The sequence below is a fragment of the Myodes glareolus genome, chromosome 27 (assembly GCF_982192425.1).
Source record: "Myodes glareolus chromosome 27, mMyoGla1.1, whole genome shotgun sequence".
Taxonomy (NCBI): domain Eukaryota; kingdom Metazoa; phylum Chordata; class Mammalia; order Rodentia; family Cricetidae; genus Myodes; species Myodes glareolus.
Window position 1 is genome coordinate 39,890,676 of NC_142052.1, and position 18,944 is coordinate 39,909,619.

General features: G+C 44.7%; 1 protein-coding gene and 1 long non-coding RNA gene across 2 annotated transcripts in view; one reads left to right on the plus strand and one right to left on the minus strand.

Moving 5' to 3' along the window:
* The window catches only part of Gtf3c3 (general transcription factor IIIC subunit 3), a 30,044-nt gene extending 13,958 nt beyond the window's left edge, over positions 1–16,086 (minus strand). The window contains exons 1-7 of the mRNA XM_048456073.3: positions 15,902–16,086; positions 14,893–14,995; positions 11,775–11,962; positions 7,454–7,577; positions 5,288–5,479; positions 4,163–4,328; positions 27–174 (exon numbers count right to left, since the gene is read on the minus strand). Of these exons, the coding sequence (XP_048312030.2) occupies positions 27–174; positions 4,163–4,328; positions 5,288–5,479; positions 7,454–7,577; positions 11,775–11,962; positions 14,893–14,995; positions 15,902–16,003 (1,023 nt within the window). The 5' untranslated portion in view covers positions 16,004–16,086. The remainder of the gene's footprint in view (positions 1–26; positions 175–4,162; positions 4,329–5,287; positions 5,480–7,453; positions 7,578–11,774; positions 11,963–14,892; positions 14,996–15,901) is intronic.
* Positions 15,855–17,970, plus strand: LOC125414227 (uncharacterized). Its single transcript, XR_007236197.3, has 3 exons — positions 15,855–15,970; positions 17,013–17,189; positions 17,773–17,970. It is a non-coding gene; the product is annotated as an uncharacterized LOC125414227 (long non-coding RNA).
* The last annotated feature ends 974 nt before the right edge of the window (positions 17,971–18,944 follow it).

Below are 18,944 nucleotides of genomic sequence, written 5' to 3' on the forward strand. Positions count from 1 at the left end.
GAGGAGCCACTCGAGAACGTTCCTACCTCCAAAGCCTTGTCATACTGCTTGTTGGAAATATACAGTTCAGCCGCAATGTTCACATCCTCCATGGAGACTAAGCCTTGGTGTTTTGAGAAAGCTTCTTCAATTATGTTTATAGCTGAAGTACTGTCATTGGCTTCGTAGTAACTCCTAAAACAGTGAGGGGCAAGTCAATGAATGCTTAACTCTGACTATAAAACTCAACATCTTGCTTAGGACCTTGAACAATTAAGTGATTTCAGTTTCTTAAAACTTAGGGGAGAAAGGACTTTAAAATTACAGTAGCTGGGCTGGAGAGACGGCTCAGAGGTTACGAGTACGGGCTGCTCTTCCAGAGGTCCTGAGTTCAGTTCCCAGCACCCACAACCATCTGTAATGAGATCTGATGCCCTCTTCTGGCCTGCAGGGACACATGTAGGCAGAACATTGCATACATGAGAAATAATGTGTTTCTCCTCCCCCAGCAGCAGACATTGCATCGTTTTTGTTTTCCCAGGGAACCTAAATTGGCTGATGGAGTCGGGGTGTTTCCTGGATTTCTGCTGCTTACTAAAAGTGCTCATTTGTGAGTGACATGCAATTAAAGATACTCTCTAGCTTTGTGTAATTTTACTTTTGCTTGGGATGTTTTATAAATTTAAATAGATTCATTTTCTTGTTCTTTTTATTAAGTTCAACTATAAAAGAGTCTATATTACTCTGAATTCTAAAACATACAATATACTACACTTACAAATTTTCAAACTTGTCAGTCATAGGCTGGCACCAAGTGCTAGAAAGAGAGGGGGAAAAGGTTTCTATAATAAACATGGCACCAGTACCCACTGTCCCTCCACCTTTATTACAGGCTCTGTTCTGCACAGCCGAGCAGTGATAGGAGGTAGAGCCAAGGTGAGGAGAACCTGTAAGAGTTCCTAGGTGCTTAAAGCATAGTAATACTAATTTTTAAATGCAGAAATACACACTCACAGCAACAAGGAATACAATTTACCATGTTTTGTTAAAAGGGCATTAGAGAAAAAGTAGCTAGCCTAAAGAACAGAATTACGTTATTTCAGCAGGCTGTGTAGTGTGTAGTGAACACCAGACAGTAAATTAGCACACAGGTATAGCCTCCATCAAATGACTCCTGACCCTGCCACTCCATGAATAAAAGTCAATCTCTTCATGGCGTCCTGAGTCAGCTCCAGTTTCTTCATCTCTGGATCTCCTCCTTAGCTCCTTTGACGATGAATTATTGCTAACAGAAAAAAGCTGTCTAAGAACTATGAATGTCACCAATGCTGGATTCTCATTCTTTGCGGCAAAAAAGTCTGGCACGTGGCAGGACAGTCTTCCACATTTAGCAAACGTTCAAAGGCTTGGAATCCAGATTATTTAGTATTCACAAGAACCTCTTGTACAAACAGGCCCTCCTGTCAACACCTCTGCCTGCTGCAGTCGGTTGGGTACGTGTACAGTCAAGAAAGTGTCTTGGAGGACATTTTTAGGGGGGATCCCTACTTAGCAGCTTAGCTTTATGCATAATTGGATTGCTTACCGTTAAAATCAGATACATCAGGGAAGGGACAGGTGCAGTAAAAAATGAATACATCACCTAATCTACCAGTCAAAACAGAGAATTGTCCAACTATGGTCTTTAATGACCAAAACAACCAAACTCCTTCTCCTGAACCCCAAAGGGAAAAACTTGGGAAATTAGATACTTTCTCACTCATGTGGCCTGCAGAGTTTCTTTCTGGTCTGCACATTTTTTTTCTTTTGAACAAAGTTCCCTTGCCACTCTGAACTCTTTCAGTTCTTTGGATTAGAGACTGACGAGTTAGAAACACCTGGCGCAGGCCCCGCTGTGTGAACTATGCGAACACTACCACGGTGCCAAAGATCTCCAGGTAGCGAACCCCCAGCGCCAAACCCCAGTCTTAGCTCCTTGGGACCTGTCTGCCTTATTTCACAAGGACGCCCACCCCCTCACTGGCATGCTCTCTTCAGTGAGTCTGGAATGTCCCCTTCTTCCCTTCTTCCCTGCACTGGGCATTGTCTTTTCATCTGCTGGCTAAGTTCTCTTCTCCCTGATGTCCAAACGCTGGAATAATTCAGAGTCAGTCCTCCCTCAGCGCTTTCTTTACCATATTCTCCTCCTTTCCGCCTGTAAACGTGAGCACGCGCACACAAGTCTGTGTACGCGCACACCTGATATCCCCATCTTCCTTCTCTCCAGTACACATGAACACACACACACAAGCCTGTGCACGTGCACACCCGATATCCCCATCTTCCTTCTCTCCAGTACACATGAACACACACACACAAGCCTGTGCACGCGCACACCCGATATCCCCATCTTCCTTCCCTTCAGTACACATGAGCACACGCACACAAGCCTGTGCACGCACACACACACACACACACACACACACACACACACATACACACCCGATATCCCCATCTTCCTTCCCTTCAGTACACATGAGCACACGCACACAAGCCTGTGCACGCACACACACACACACACACACACACACACACACACACACACATCCGATATCCCCATCTTCCTTCCCTTCAGTACACATGAGCACACGCACACAAGCCTGTGCACGCACACACACATACACACACACCCGATATCCCCATCTTCCTTCTCTTCAGTATACATGAGCACACACACACACCCCACATCTACCACATCAATCTTAAGTTTCATCGAGAGTCCTATCACCTCTTACGCCTTCTGCTGCCTCTGCCCTGATTAAGCTATGACTTTCCCTCCCAAGCATCATTTCCGTAATTTTCTGTCATCCTGTCTCTGACCTTTCCACTCTCCAAGTTTTGCTCAAAAGAGCAACCAAAATTGATGCACTTAAAGCTTATGTCAAATCACGTCACTTTTCTACTCAGACCCTCAGTGACTCCGACACTCATCTCGAGTAAAAGCCACAGCCCTTCCCAGAGCCCACAAGGGCCGGCTGCTTCACTCCTGAGACTCCTCTGCTGTGCTGACCCTAATCACCGCCTTCCCTTTGTTCCCCGGCACGCTGGACTCTTCCCTAAGCAGCGGCTCCCTTTTCCCGACACTGTTCCTGACAGCACACTCCATACCCTGTACCCCTACCCCCTCTCCCCGCTCTCGTCCTCACCCATCATGTGATACAGTAATATCCGGTTATCTGCTTACTGCCCATCTCCCCTCACAGGGCTATCGACTGTATGGGGCAGAGAACTTTCCATAGTTGTTCAATGCCTATGTAAGATACAGTCAATGAAGGACCAAAGCAAAGCCTAATCAATCAACTGGCCATTGTCCCTCTGCACATTATAATACATGTGAAAAACAAGGGGATCATCACAAGCCACCTGAGAACTCCTCGGGTCTACTAGACCCCACCCTGTGGTAGCAGCAAACTCACTGGCTGGTCGTCCGGGCAGACCCTCCGTGCTCACGACACACCATCAGCCATCAGTGCAGCGCTGCTTCCCTGACTAAACGTGGAAATGTCTGTCTATAACTGTCCTCCTGAGGGAGGGAGGGGCGGCTCACAGCTAAACAGCATCAGAACACAAGGCCTAGAGCTAAAGGGATAACCCTAATATGTCAAAATCAAGACAGCGAACCCCAGGATGACACGCCTGCACCACGGTCTTCAAACAGCCACACGCGTCCTGCTCAGTTCTGCTTCCCAGCACGGGGAGAAGCACACGCTGTAGGAGTATTCTAAAGAAAGCGCCTGTGACAGTCACGGTCAACACGAGACAGTCTGTCCTACTACTGACTCAAGAGGATTAGAGACAGTGCAGACCACAAAGATTTCATTGACACATTGCAATAAAAAAAATCGCAAACACATACAACTTCAACTAAGTCACAGAACCCTGGAGTCTAATCCCCTTGCAGATGCACCTCGTTTGAGCCCTGGAAATGCAATCTCACATACGAAATTTTCTGAGCAATCACACAGTTAACTTGCAAACCAAAAAACACTAAATAAAAAAAAACACTATAACTGGACAAATATAAAACACAGAAGACAAAAATTTTCTTTGGACCTCAATGTAAAATATATTCTATTTCAAATAGCCTTGATGAGCAAACAACTAATAAAGACATATATGTATATACATTTCACTTCAAACTTACTTTGCCATATCTCTGGCCAACTGCATAAAGCGTTCTCCATCAGACGGAGACAGCAGGTTTAAAATTCGCCTGTAGCCATCCATGGCCATTTTGTGATCACCCATCTGCTCGTACAGGCTTGATCTCTCCCACAGGTAACGGACATTAGTAGGTTCATATTTAAGAGCTATATAAAAAAAAAGAGGAATAAAAAGTTACGTATTTATCAAAAGATGTGTGACTTACCTAAAAAATGTAAAAAACACTTTCCCATTGGAAAGAAGAAAATTATTCTGGAATAAATCTATCTTCACGAGAATTCTTGACTGGGCTTGGTCTAAGGTCAGACTTGGCTTTCTACTGTAATCTGGTCACTCCAGCTATAAACACCAACAGCCTGGAAGCAGCACCGACCTCAGCGGGAAACCTGAAATTCTGTGCTGTAGTCAACACAATACAAAGCACGTCACAAACAGACGCAAGAACCAGGCAGATGCTGTAACAGACTGTGAGGAACAAATACACTTGGTCATGGAGCACTGCTCGACTCTCACGTACTAAGAGTCCTGGCAGTGCAGCCTGCACACCCAAGCCTCAGGGGAAATCAGAACAGGGCAGGATGTCCGCTGTGAGACGGTACCCTAGACACAACATGGAAAATGCACCCATGAGTCTCAACAATACGGTTTCCTGAGCAAGACCAGCAGAATGGCAGCAGCTGATATGCCCACATGGCTCAGGAAAATTCCACACAGCCCCGCCCCTAGAAGATCTACAGGGGATCAGTGGGTACTGAGGGAGGAGGGAGGGATTTTCCTATCCCAAGTGGTTAGCCCTGGACACATGGTCACACAAGTAAAGCTAAATGGACTTAGCAGGAAGTATGTATTTATACATTTATGTATACACATGCTCTCTCTCTCTGAGAGGTGAGCATGAATTTGGAGGGCGGCATGAGAGGAACTGGAGGGAAGAGGGAAGGCAGATGCAGTTCTCATATATAAAGTTCTCGAAAAAGTTAAATTAAAAAAAAAGAAAAATACGGTTGGAGTAACAACATAACAAGAGAATAAATGCATACAACAACTAATGAAACAAAACAAGAAAAATAATTTCTTTCCATCTACACAAGAAAAATGGCATTACCTTTTGTATAGCAAAAAATAGCCTGCTTAATATTGTCTTGTTCCAGAGACATTTCTGCCAGCCTAACCCACTCTTCTGTGTCACTGGGGTTTAAATGTGCAGCAATCAACTCAAACTGCAGCGATTTCTCCATGTCACCTTGGTCCTCGTATATCATGGCAAGCGTAGAGAATGGCTCGTAAGCCAAAGGAGCTAAAAGAATAAAAATAAAACAAATTTCATTGGCTAACGGAACAGGCTTAAGCCTGTACGGACACTACCATTCTGCAGACTTTTTCCGCTATCTAAGCTCTGATCATTCCAACAGAACTATAAAAACAATTCACCACAACTTTGAAAACACAGAGCTATACTACACTTTGCTATCAAATACACTCATGCTTCGTCTGTATTCGAGGTGGGCTCTTGCTACCTAGCTCAGGCTGTCCTCAGAGTTACTACATAGATCAGGCTGGTCACCTGAGAACCCTGCCAGCCTCCCCAGTTCTAGAAACCAAGATCAAGCATCATCATACCCAGCATCATTTTTAAAGCATTATTTTCTTTTAACAAAATACAGTTTCAAGAAAACTCTCCTTTCTGCCACACCTTCCTTGGGAAAATCTCTTTTTACCACATATGGCCTAAAAACTCGGGTGTTTTACCCAGGAAGCATCACTGGTGTGGTTGAACTTGCACTGCTGCAAACTCCTTCCTCAAGAGGAAGAATGCTGGAGAGATGGCTCAGCGGTTAAGAGCACTGACTGCTCTTCCAGAGGACCCGGGTTCAATTCCCAGCACCCATATGGCAGCTCACAACTGTCTGAAAATCCAGTTCCAGGGGACCTGATACCTTCACACCAATGCACATAAAAATAAAAGATAAATAAAGAGGAAGAATGCACACGGGGACCCGCACACGGGGGCCTGCACACACGGGACCAGACAGCACCTGAGTCTAGGGTCTACCCAAATGAGATGGGTAATCTATATTCCTAAAATATTATTCATGGAAAAAAAATTCAACAACTGCTGTAGAGTAAGGTCAAAGTGTTTTCCAAAATAAACAGTTATAAGATGAAATAAATAAGCCGTGCAGTGGTGGCTCATGCTTTTAATCCCAGCACCCAGGAGACAGAGGCAGGTGGATCTCTGTGAGTTCGAGGTCAGCCTGGTCTACAAGAGCTAGTTCCAGGACAGACTCCAAAGCTACAGAGAAACCTTGTCTCAAAAAAAACCAAAAAAGAAAAAAAAAAAGAAAAAGAAAGAAAGAAATAATATTGGAAAACAAAAAAAGCAATAATAGATCCTACAGAAATGCTTGGTTAATCTTATTTCTGATGGACTGAGGAATGGGTAGTAGCCACAAGTTACCCTAATGAATAATCCCAAAAATTATGGTAAGGCTTCCAAAAGGACCAGGTCTGAGCGAATGTATTAGTAGTGTAACAACTACTCAAGGCTCTCTGCAAAGCAAACTGGTAACAGCCAAAGAAGCGATGTGACACAAGCCATGGTCACAATCACTACTGAAGAAGTCCTCCAACATATCAAGACGTGCCATCCAATGGAGAGAGAGAATGACAAACTTCAAATTATCTTTACTAAAAGATAGAGTAAAATAATTTAGCACTACCTATTCTAGGAAATGGAACAAAAATTAGTAACAATAATAAAAATTTTGAAATTTATCAGAATGTTCAAGTGATTTTAACATAATACACTCACCATTTAATATATATATATATATATATATATATATATATATATATATAACATATATATTAAAAAGAGCTGAGAGCACAGGTCAGTTGCAGTTGGTAGAGCACCTATTCAAAATGCAGAAAGGTGTAGATTCAACCCACAACACAATAGATACAGAGCATGAATGGATAGATAAGCTGGCTGACTTAAAATTAATGCTATAAAAGGCTAAAAAACCTAAAATGAAAAGCTGCTGGAAGTAGGGAGGGGCCAGATTTAGAAGACATCACTGATCTTCACTGACTCACACCGAGGCTTCTGTTTCCCAGTAACTCCGATCCACGTGAAAAGTGGCACGTCACTATTACCACAGCCACCTCTCACTTCTCAAAGGAGTTCACATAAATAGCCCAGTCAAACGCGTCCCCACTTGCTAAAGACGTCCATCAGTTACTGCTATCGGTAAAACCCTGCAGGAGACACCTTGTCTTATGATCTCCATGCACATCAGGATCGCCTCTTCGTGTTCCCCTCGCGCAAAGCGAATGTTGGCTTCGCCCATGAGACCTCTCAGGGCTCTGGGAAGTTTACTCCGAGGCCTCTTCTCCTGTCCAGAGGAAAACACATGGAGATTAAGACAAAGCTCAGATCTCAATCCAAACTCACATAGAAAACAGAATGGGAACTCCACTCTAAAACTTCTAAATCTTTAGGAAAAAAGAACGAGGTACTTAGTCATTATAATTCTAATGCCTTAATTTTAAATCTAATTACACAAAACAAGTTAAAATTCAAATGCAGGAAAGTTCAAAATTATTTTGTTATTCTCCAAAGAGGAATACCAAAAAAATAAATAAATAAAATCAAAAAGAAACAAAACAAAAACCTTCCTACAGTTGAAAGTTTATAGCACAATTAAATACAAACTGTCCAATGGCCAGGAATTGCTGAGCTACCGACCAATGCAACGGTATCATCACGCAACAAAACGGATCCCGTGTCATTCTGTATGAGAACACTTGCTACATTCCCTGTCATTCCGTACGAGAACACTTACTAGAAAGTTCTTCTTGGAAATTCATCCAAAACAAAACTCAGCTAACAACAACAAAAACCCACTGAGTTATAGGTTTTTCAGTAGCAAAACCACTAAACATTTGACATAAGAACAAGTCTTACATAAAATTTCTCCAAAACGAAGCATAAGAAATAAATGACAATTCACAGCAGCCTCAAAGAAAAGAAAATCTCTAGAAATACAGCTAACTAAGTAAAGCCCTCTGCAATGACACTGTAAACCTCTGAAGAGAGTAAGGAAGACACTACAAGATGGAAGGACCTCCAATTAACGGACTGGCAGAATATTGTAAAAATAACCATTCTACCAAAGGCAATTTTATAGATTCAATGCTATCCCAATCAAAATACCCTAATGGTTCTTCACAGAGATAGGGGGGAATATCAACAACAACAACACCATCCTAAAGCTTATATGGAACACAAAAAAACCCAGATAGCCAAAGCAATCCTGAGAAAAAAAGCCAGTGCTGAAGGGATTACCTTTCTATATTTCAAGACATATTATAGAGTTATAACAACAAGAGCAGTATGACACTGACACAGAAGACAAGAAGACCAACCGTCAAACACAACACCCAAACATGAGTCTACAGAAGACATGCAGACCATCTGAACAAACACAACACCCAAACATGAGTCCACAGAAGACATGCAGACCAACTGATCAAACACAACACCCAAACATGAGTCCACAGAGGACATGCAGACCAACTGATCAAACACAACACCCAAACATGAGTCCACAGAGGACATGCAGACCATCTGAACAAACACAACACCCAAACATGAGTCCACAGAACTACAGCTGCCTGACTATGACAAAGATGCAAAAATATACACTGGAGAAAAAATATCTTTAACAAAAGATGCCGAGAAAATTGGATGTCTGCACACAGAATAAACTTAACCCCAAATCTACCACCCACACAAAACTAACTCCAGATGATCACAGACCTCAACTGAGACTGCCGGAAGAAACATGGCAGGTGTGGGAAGGACTTCCTCAACAGGATCCATTTCCTGAGGAATTAAGACCTCATAAAACCCGAAGGCCGTAGCACAGGAAATCATCAACCAAGTGAAAAGGAATCTGATGGAGTGGGGGAGACTCTGTCAACTACTCATCTGGCAGAGGATTAATAACCAGAATATAGAAAGAACTCAAAAAGTCAAGAAAACAAATGACTTAATTAAAAGAAATAGTTTTGAAATCTGAACAGAGTTCTCAAGAGGAATAAAAGTGGCTAAGAAATATCTCAAGAAGTGTGCATCATCCTTATCTACTAGAAAAATGCAAATAAAGACAACTTTGAGATTTTATCTAACCCTAACCAGAACGGTACAGATTCACAAAGTAGCAAACGGCAAGGATGGGGAGGAGCAAAGGCAGGCAGGGAGGAGCCACTGCTGGTGGGAATGTAAGTTGGACTAGTCACTCTGGCAAGCAGTGTGGAGACTCCTCAAAAAGATAAAAACACATCTAGCACATAACTCAGCTAGACCACGCCTCGGCATATACCCCAGGGACCCTACTCCACAGGTAATTCCTCACCGTGGTACCTGACGCTCTCTATTCACAACAGGTAAGAAATAATACAAATGGCTTGCAACAGGTGGATTAATAATCAGAATGTGATGTGTGCACACTATGGAGCACTATTCGACTAGAAAGGAAAATGAAATCATGTCATATGCAGGTAAATGGCTGAAACAGAAGATATTATGCTGAGCAGGAAGCCCAGACCCAGAAAAATCAGTGTCACGTGTTCTCTCTCATTTACGGATCCCAGCTCCAAGTCTTCAGACGTGAGCCTAAGCCTGGAGTAACTCGGACACGTGAAACGTTTACCTGGCAGGAGAGGAAGGGCGCTACACCTAGCGAAGGGAATAGCGGGACGCAGGTGCTATGAAAGGGAAATAGGAAAAGCAGCTGAGGAAGACTTACCAGGGAAGGGGGTAGGCAGCACAAAATATGCTTGAAAAAGCCATACAATTCACAGTGATACGTTTATTTAAAACGTGTGTGTGTGTGTGTGTGTGTGTGTGTGTGTGTGTGTGTATTTAATGAAGTTATGCCACTAAGGGTGATAATGCTCCCCCCAGAGTGATAGTTTATCTATCAAAAACCCCAATGTCAGGTATAGAAGTGTCCTTTTGAGTCGTTGGTCAGAATGGTACAAAAGGCCCCACCCCCACCCCATCGCTACAAAACAATACAGGCTTTTTCCTTGGCCCTTGGTTTGCCTACAAGAAATTGAAGGTAAGACTCTCTTGCTGAAGACAAAACACACTTCCGACAGATGGAGACAAGCTCTCATAATATCCAATAGTCAGTCATATTCAGTGTGCATCCTATAAACTATGACTATGACCAGAACAGCACGGTACTCTGGAAAGTGCAATAGCGGCACCTATACATTCTGGGGTAACCAGCAGCCGCCTTACTGGACTAATCCCATCCAACCAGAGGGAGTGCATGCCTGGTTCTGTAAGCTTGGGCAGCTCCTCACGGCTGTAGGGCCATGGAATCTAGAAGAGCTTACTTTCCTAAAGCAGCATAACTTCAGGTTCTAAATATTCCTCCTCACATCACAGGCGAGAGCAGCTCTCACCCTCAGCAAAGCCTCTTTCTGCAGCACAGGGAGCGATGGTGAAAACCCACAGCTGGTCAGAGTGGCAGTCCACAGCACAACCCACAGCTAAGGCTCGGGGAGACTGCAGACAGCCAGATGTCTGCTGAGAAACGGTGTCTTCTACACACGGCAGTGAAACTGTACCTGTGAAACCTCAACAGTATGGTTACCTACGTAATACCTGAAAAATAACAGTGCCAGTTGACAGGCAATGTGGATGGGGGGAATCTCACAGGGCCCCAGCCCTAGATGAAGAGCTACAGCAACCAGTGCTGCTGAGAAAGGGAGGGAGAATCAGATTAGTAACCCTGATAGGTTACCGCTCCTGAGCAGTCAGCCCTAAACACACAGACACAAGAGTAACATTAAATGAACACAGCAAGTTGTACTAACATATTTATTCTCTCTCTCTCTCTGTGTCGCTCTTTCTCTCTCATACACACACACACACACACACACACACATTACAAGAATAACGAGAGACTGTAACTTTAGAGGGGGCACAAAGATGATATAGGAGGGGTTGGAAGGAGAAGACAAGGTGGGAAATGATGTAAACACAATACACACATGCTGTGGAGAGTCCTTCTGTGTACTGTCAATATATATTACACTCATTGGTTATCAAAGAACTGACTGGCCGGAAGCCAGGAGGAAGTATAGGCAGGACAGCCAAGCTGAGAATGCTGGGAGGATAAAGGGCGGTGTCAGTGGAGTCACCAGGAGACACAGGGAACAAGACAGCTGGAGGACAGGTAAAGCCACAAGCCATGTAGCAACACAACAATTAACAGAAATGGGTTAATTTAAGTTGTAAGAGCTAGTTAGTAATAAGCATGAGCTACTGACTGAGCATTTTTAATTAATATAAGCCTCAGTGTATTTATTTGGGAGCTACTGGTGGGCAGAAACTACACACATATATGAAATAAAAGTTAAAATTTAAAAAGAAAGAAATGAGTAACAGGCAGTTTCCTCCCAGTTTTGTTCTTACTGTTGAACTATTTCCCAAGTATAATGAAGAGCTTCCTGCTCAATGACCATATCACTCTCTTATATTTTTATAAGAACTAAAATAATTAACAACTTACTTTCATCATTTTTTTGGTTTCACGGTTGAGAACCATCTCCAACACAAACACATCGCCTGCGGAGGGTTGCTCCGGAGTTTCCTCCTCCTCCTCTTCTTCTTCCTCTTCTTCCTCATCATCTTCAGTCTCTCCGAGCATGGAAGCAAACACTTTGTGAACTGACTTACTCACTCCATCGGATGTTTCCCCTAAGGAACGGTACATTAAAGTTGTGGGGGTAGGAAATCAGTAAAACAACTTTAAAAAAATTGCCTGTTCATGGAGCACAAATTCCTAACCTCAGCCACAACAAACCTGAGAGTAATGGCAAACGAACACCCTCCCCACCCCCAAAAGAAAAGAAAGCTATCGCAAAGCCACGCCTTTCGCTCTGCAGGAAAGCCTGGCTCCCCTCTGTGCCTTGTCCAGACACAAGCAAAGGAGGAGCAAAAGCAAAGGCACACACAGTAACAGGCACAAGCAGAGAAGGGGAACAGTATCCGTCACAAGGCACAGGTGAGGAGCCTGCAACTGAAACCTGAGAGGCCTGAGGCTGAGTACAGGATGGGAGCTTGTCAGCTAACTCCTCTAGCCAATTGGTGAGCTCCAGGTTTAGGGAGTGCAGGGGTTTAAATAAGAATGGCCTCCACAGGCTCATATACTTGAATGCTACTTACCAGGAAGTGGCACTATGTGCCAAGGATTAGGAGGCGTGGCCTTGAAGTAGGCGTGGCCTTTTGGGAGGAAGGATGTTGGGGCAGGTAGGCTTTGAAGTTTCAAAAGCCCACGCAGGCCCAGCCCCTCCCTCCTGTCCTCCCCTCCCCCCCCTCCCAGGATGCAGCTCTTCGCTACTTCTCCAGCACCCCACCTGTCACCACACTTGCTGACATTACAATAATGGACTAAACCCTGAAACTGTAAGCAAGCCAATTAAATGCTTTCCTTTGTACAAGCTGCTGTGGTCGTGGTGTCTATTCACAGCAATAGAGCAATGACTGAGACAGTGAGAAACCCTATCTCAAAAATCATGCTGGAGTGTGCTAAAGGGAGACATTCAATGTCCATCTCAGGCCTCCATACATAGGCACACATACACACGTACACATGCATATACACATATGCTTAAAAAAAGAAATAAAATTATTGTTATTCACAAAAGACATGATGATATATTATATAATCCAATAGATTCTACATACAAATTGCCAGAATACACAGTTACCTGGCAAAGTTATTAGATACAAGGCTTTAAAAAAATCTCATATAAGCTGCAAGGAATTGAACCCAAGGCCTTGCACACACTGCCAGAGAAGTACTCTACACTGAGTTGTATCCTCAGCTCCCCTTTTCTTTTTGAGACAGAGTCTCTCTAAGTTCAGGCTGGCCTCGAATTCATTCTGTAGCTCAGAATGGTCTTGAACCTAGGATCCGTCTGTCACAGTCTCCCTAGTAGCTGGGATTACTGGACAGTAGATTTATAAATCAGCAATAAGCTTTGGGTGAAATTAAAATGCCCAGTCTGTGTCGTAAGTAGGAAATGATCTTAAAAATTGGTATTCAGAAACATCAAAGAGGAAAAAGACACGATTCTAGAGACCTCATCTTTCCAATCTGTAGATTCTGCCAGAGCTTGTTCAAGGAGACCTGTCGTTTACTCTGAATATATGCTTACACTACCAAGAGTCTCCAAAGAAGTCAGGACAATCCATCCTGAGGAAGAGGAGTATCTTAGCTCTGACTGACTGACGGGGTGACTTCAGCTGAGGCTAGCCAGTTCTTATCCACTAGAAATGGACTCAGCTGACCCAATTCCCACTCCCTCTTTCCCCAATGAAAGGCCTAATGATCTTAAATACTAAGGATGGCTTTAAGTGTACCCCAAAGACTATCTATCTACTGAAGAGCTGGCTTTCCCTAACCAGGTCAGATGGACCCACAGGCTGCCGGGACCTCTTCAGCCCCTTCCTACCCCAACTTGCCTGAGAGACACGAAGCTCAATACTGTCTCCTTGTCTCTTCTTCCCAGGGTCCAGAAACTCAGGAATAAAGTGTGAGTTTTCCATGCAAAAGCTTACTTTCTCAGAGAAAAAAATACCACACAAAAGTCGAGCTGAGCTTAGCTCACCAACCAGGTTCCTAAACATGAAGCCACATTCTAATTGACACAAGCCACCCAAGTAAGTTGACAGAGGCAAATGGATATGATCAGCGATCAGCACTCTGATCAGTAGGAATACACATCAATCAATAGAAACTAATAAATATCTGTACTCATTTAGACACTCATTTAGGCTGTGATGGGCTTAATTAATTAGTTCAGATGTACTAACAACTATAATATCTGGAGATGACAAGCTAATACCTGGGTATGTATGTGCCCTAGTTTGTTTCAGTTGCTATGACAAAACAGTAACCAATACCAACCTAAGGAAGAAAGGGCATACGTGTTTAAGGGTGACAGGTCATCACCCAGGAGGCCAGAGCAGGAGGCCAAGGCCTTGATGAAGGTACAACCTCAGCAGAGACCATGCAGGAACAATGCTCACTGGCTTGTTCTCCAAAGCTTGCTAAGATTGCTTTCTTATACAACTCAGGACCTCCTAGCCAGGAGTGGCTCTACCCACAGTGGGCTCCCACACTGAGTCAAAAAAATGGCCCACAGACACGTCTACTAACCAACAGGTCCCTCCGCCTAGGTGACTCCAGTCTGCGCCAAGCTGACTAAAAGCATCCCAATCTGGCTGCTGGAGCGAGGCAGCACACCAAAACACCGATGATGGACGTGAAGTGCCATCTAAGCACGGAAGTCTGCTTAAGTCTGCACAGCGGCACAATCTGCTACGGTCCGCAAGAACTCTCCCATTGAGGCCAGTTTAGCAAATGACATAAAAAGGCCCTAAACAAACGCTGGCACCAATTTTAAACCCCACAACACTGGGACTATACCAAAACAACCATCATGACAGACAACCGTTTAAAAAATGAATAAATAAATACTAAGCAGCTACAATGTGCCAAACACTGATAAACCAGGTAATAAAAGTAGGCTAGCATTACAGCGACAGCAAACGGTTTTCCTGCATCGCTTCGGTTAAGAGCTCTTAGCATTTAAAACTGGCAGCAAACGAACGCCACGCACCTTCATTGGCATCTTTGTCCTGGGATTTGGCAGAGTCGATCCCTGATGATGATGGGACTTCCGGGTTTTCTTGGGGCGATGGTTTTCCTTTTTCTGAAAGGCTCTGCGATTGAATATTACTTAAACCGTTCAAAAACTTATGCGCATTTAACTCTCCTGACCCGGGACGGGGCATTTGCGCTCCCTTTATAAAACTTGAACCTCCACTTGTGGGATGTGGAATCTAAATTTGAATACTTTCAGCGTATTTCAAAGTACTTAAGTCTTAACCTTATGTAAGTCATTTGCAAATATGTATAGGACAGTTAAAAATACTTGAATTTCATTAATCCAACACTTTAAATAAAACATAGGGTGCTTAGGCGGCCACGAATCCGTAAGAAACCACGGGCTAACTTCCAAAGTCAACGGACTGGCCTTCAAATAAGTGAGAACAATTTTTTAAGTTCAGATACTTATTAAAATTTGAAAAGCCAAGTAAAAAGATGCTCTTGTTGTCAGGCAATTAAGTTCACTTTTATGTCTAAGATAAAACTGCACCACCGAGACTCATCAAAAACGGGCACTCCTGGGATGTAGCTCAATGGAGTTTTGTGCAGCAAGCTGGAGGCCTTGAGGTTTGGCCCCCAAGAACACTTGTACGTATGACAAAAACAATGGGTCTGGTTCCTAGAGAACAGTGGCGCGTACGTGCCCCGTCTACGGTGACAACCTAGTGGCAAGACCAGGTTTAGGAGCAGTCAAGACCACCGTGGCTCCAGACTCCTCCAGCTCCAGTTAACCATAGGGCACTGGGCTATCACCGAACAACACTAAGGAGTCGGGAGGCTGGCGCCCACCGAGGCCAGCTTGTGAGCTGGGGGATGTCTTGAGAGGCGCTGAGTTCGGGGGTGCGGGACGAAACTCGGAGTTTCTGGGAGAGGAGGAACCAGCCCGAGTCCCCCGCCCACCCCAGGCTCCGCACGCCCGCTGCTTCGGGGAAACCAGACCGAGGAGCCCAGCGACTCACTTTCTTCTCCCGGGTTTTTCTCTCTTCTCTCCGCCTTTCGAACTCTTCGAAGGAGATTTTTCCTTCCAGGTAGTCGATAAGCTCCGGGCTGAACCCCGACATGTCGGCGGGGGCAGACGCTAGGTAGCGGACCGGGAAAGCGGGAACACCCGGGCTCCACCGGGCGCTATGGAGAGACGCGTCCGCTCCAGAAAACTCCCCGGCCCGCGCCGCGGCCGAGCACTCGGGTTCCGCCAGCGCTCTAGGCCCCAGGCCTCTTCCGGCTGGCAGAGATGATCCGGAAGGCCGGCTTTTCCTTGAGTTTCCGGCAGAAGGGGACTTAATCTGGGGTGCAGCACAGGCCAGCACGTTCGCTTGGGGTTCTAGCTCTAACGTCAACCACTTTTCTGTCCCGAACACTCAGACTTTTAAAGGGAATGAGATCCCTCACCTAGGGTGCCTACTCTTTTGCCCGTTGCATACAGCTCTCAAAATAATCCTTCGAAACCTATGAGAGAAGAAAAACGTGTAAGGGAGAGGTGTCGTGGGGGGGGGGGTCATAGAACACATGCGATTTGAAAGGGAGAAGGGCAACACCTGAGGTGGAAAGATTTGGGGGAGGGATCACCAAAGAGAGGAAGGGGTGGGGATGAGGGTCAAATGGGGAAGGGGAAGGGGCATTCTTTTCAATTCCTATGAGCTCCTGTGTTTTGCATCTTTTCTTGTATTATAAGTATTTCTTTGTCCTACTCTAGAGACACTACCTATAAACACATGTACATGCACACACACACACACACACACACACACACACACACACACACACGGGCGGGCGGGCGGGGGGAGGCAGACATTTTCATTCTCACAGGAGCTGCTGTGTTTTGCATCTTATAACTATTTCTTTGTCCTGTTCTTCTAAGGGCACCACCTACCGTCCATGAGAACATTAGTCTATGTGCTGCTATAAACCTGACTAACCTGCTAACATGTGCTCAAACAGATTTGTGAATCAGGTTGGATGAAACTAAAAGAACCTTTGGAACTTTGGGTAAAGGAGTTGAGTTCAGCCCACTCTGGACTTCAGAGAAAGACTCCAGGGAACCTATCTCTGAGTATCTTTATGACCATCCAGGTGAAGGTGCTCCATAACAAAATGACAGAATCCGAGGGCAGGACCAGCAAGAACTGGACTAACAGAAGACAGAAAACTATCTCAGTTAGGAGTCCTTGAGGATCCTCAGTGTCCTACACAGACATGAAAACATCCAGGAGCAGATGGAGGCTGTAAATGTAATCCCCAGAAACTGCTGTGAGTGTTGTGTCCAGAGTTAAGTCAGCTTGTTCCTTGTTTTTAGAGCAAGGCCACTGTTCTTGAGTTAGGCCGTCTTTATCAGCCTGTACCAGGTGGCTGACTGGGCTGAGCTAAGTGACCTTGTGCTCAGAATATCCTGGGTGGGAGAGGGGGAGGCCACTATCTTCCTGGGAAAACATTCTGCTAGGAAATTTCTTCTTGCCCCTTTGAGAATAAGGGGTGAGGGTCCCACAGTGAGGATTACTCCCCTGAAGTCTTCAGGCAGTTGGGGAATTGTGCCTAAGAAGTTAGGACTGTCTCCAGGACTGACTTCAAAAGGGAAAGAAACAGAAAGTGAAGAGGGGTGGTCACTGGTAACTAACCACTCAACACATAAATGCTTAGGTTGGCGCCTGTCGACTGATTGGACTATGGGAATGAAATGCCAATAGAAGCAGGTGCATAGCAAAGAGAAAGGGGGCTTTGGACGGAGCTGGGAAGAGATAGGTTCTGCCCAGGACCACTTTCGGGACGTGGAAGTGTTTTCGAGGTCAGAATGTCTTCACATTTAACTCGATTTTCGTTTTCTACTTCCTTTTAGTAATTTGTCCATGGGTGAGTCAGAGGCAGTCACATTACCTGGAGATGGAGCCGAACTGTTATAACAGTAATGAAAATATCAAGAAGAAACAATTGGGTCTTTCAGACGGATTTTTGAGGCTCAAAATGGAAAGGTCTACAGGAAGCAGACCATTGAATTTATGCCATGACAATTGAATTAAAGAGGACAGAGAGGCAACTCTGTTCTTTCTCTTGTTAGGGAGGACACAGGAAAAGTTGGGGTGCTTCTGAGGGAACCATTTTTCCACGGGCATCTAACTCTTCTGCAAAAGTTTGTGGATCTTTATTCTTCCTGCATTCATGTAGATCAAACACCATGAAAGTAGACGTCTCATTCTGGGACAGGGAGCATACTTTTTTTTCTTTTTGAGACAGGGTGGGCCTCTCTCTCTCTCTCTCTCTCTCTCTCTCTCTCTCTCTCTCTCTCTCTCTCTCTCTGTGTGTGTGTGTGTGTGTGTGTGTGTGTGTGTGTGTGTGTGTGTGTGTGTACACTCCCTGCTGTAACCCTGGCTGTCCTGGAACTCCCCGAGTAGACCAGGCCACCCTTGAACTCAGAGATTCACCTGCCTCTGCCTCCTTAGTTTAAAGGTTTAAAGGTGTGTGAAGCCATGCCCAGCCTAGATATCTTTTCTAATCACTATGATAAAGATCCTATTTCCCTTTGAGGCAAAAGTTGGACCTTTTCCCCCATAGCAAGCTCATAATGAGAGACTTTCCTACATTTTGAGCTCTTCAGCTTTGGTGGAGACACACCTATTTCTAGTATACCTCTGGGCCCGTGTTCACTCGCCTCCCTTCAATAAATCCGGACTCAGTGAGAGTGAGTCATGCTCCCTGCCACACCTGAGTCACTGGACCAATTGTCTCAGTTCAGGGGCCTCATCGCCTGCCAGGATGGAGGGAAATATAGAAGGGTAATATTTTGCAAGTAGGATAAAAATCGCAACTCTCAGAAGCTCTTGACTGTGCCAGATCCAGAAACGGGATAATGGGCCATATCCTGGAAATGGAATCCTCGCGGAAGAAGAGCAAGCCCAGAGTGGAAACGTTGCCATAGACCTATACAGAAATGCACCACGGGACTCTTGACAGTCTAAAGCACTTGAAGTACATTTGCTTCCAACAGAGAAAACCCTTCAACTCGGGACCTCC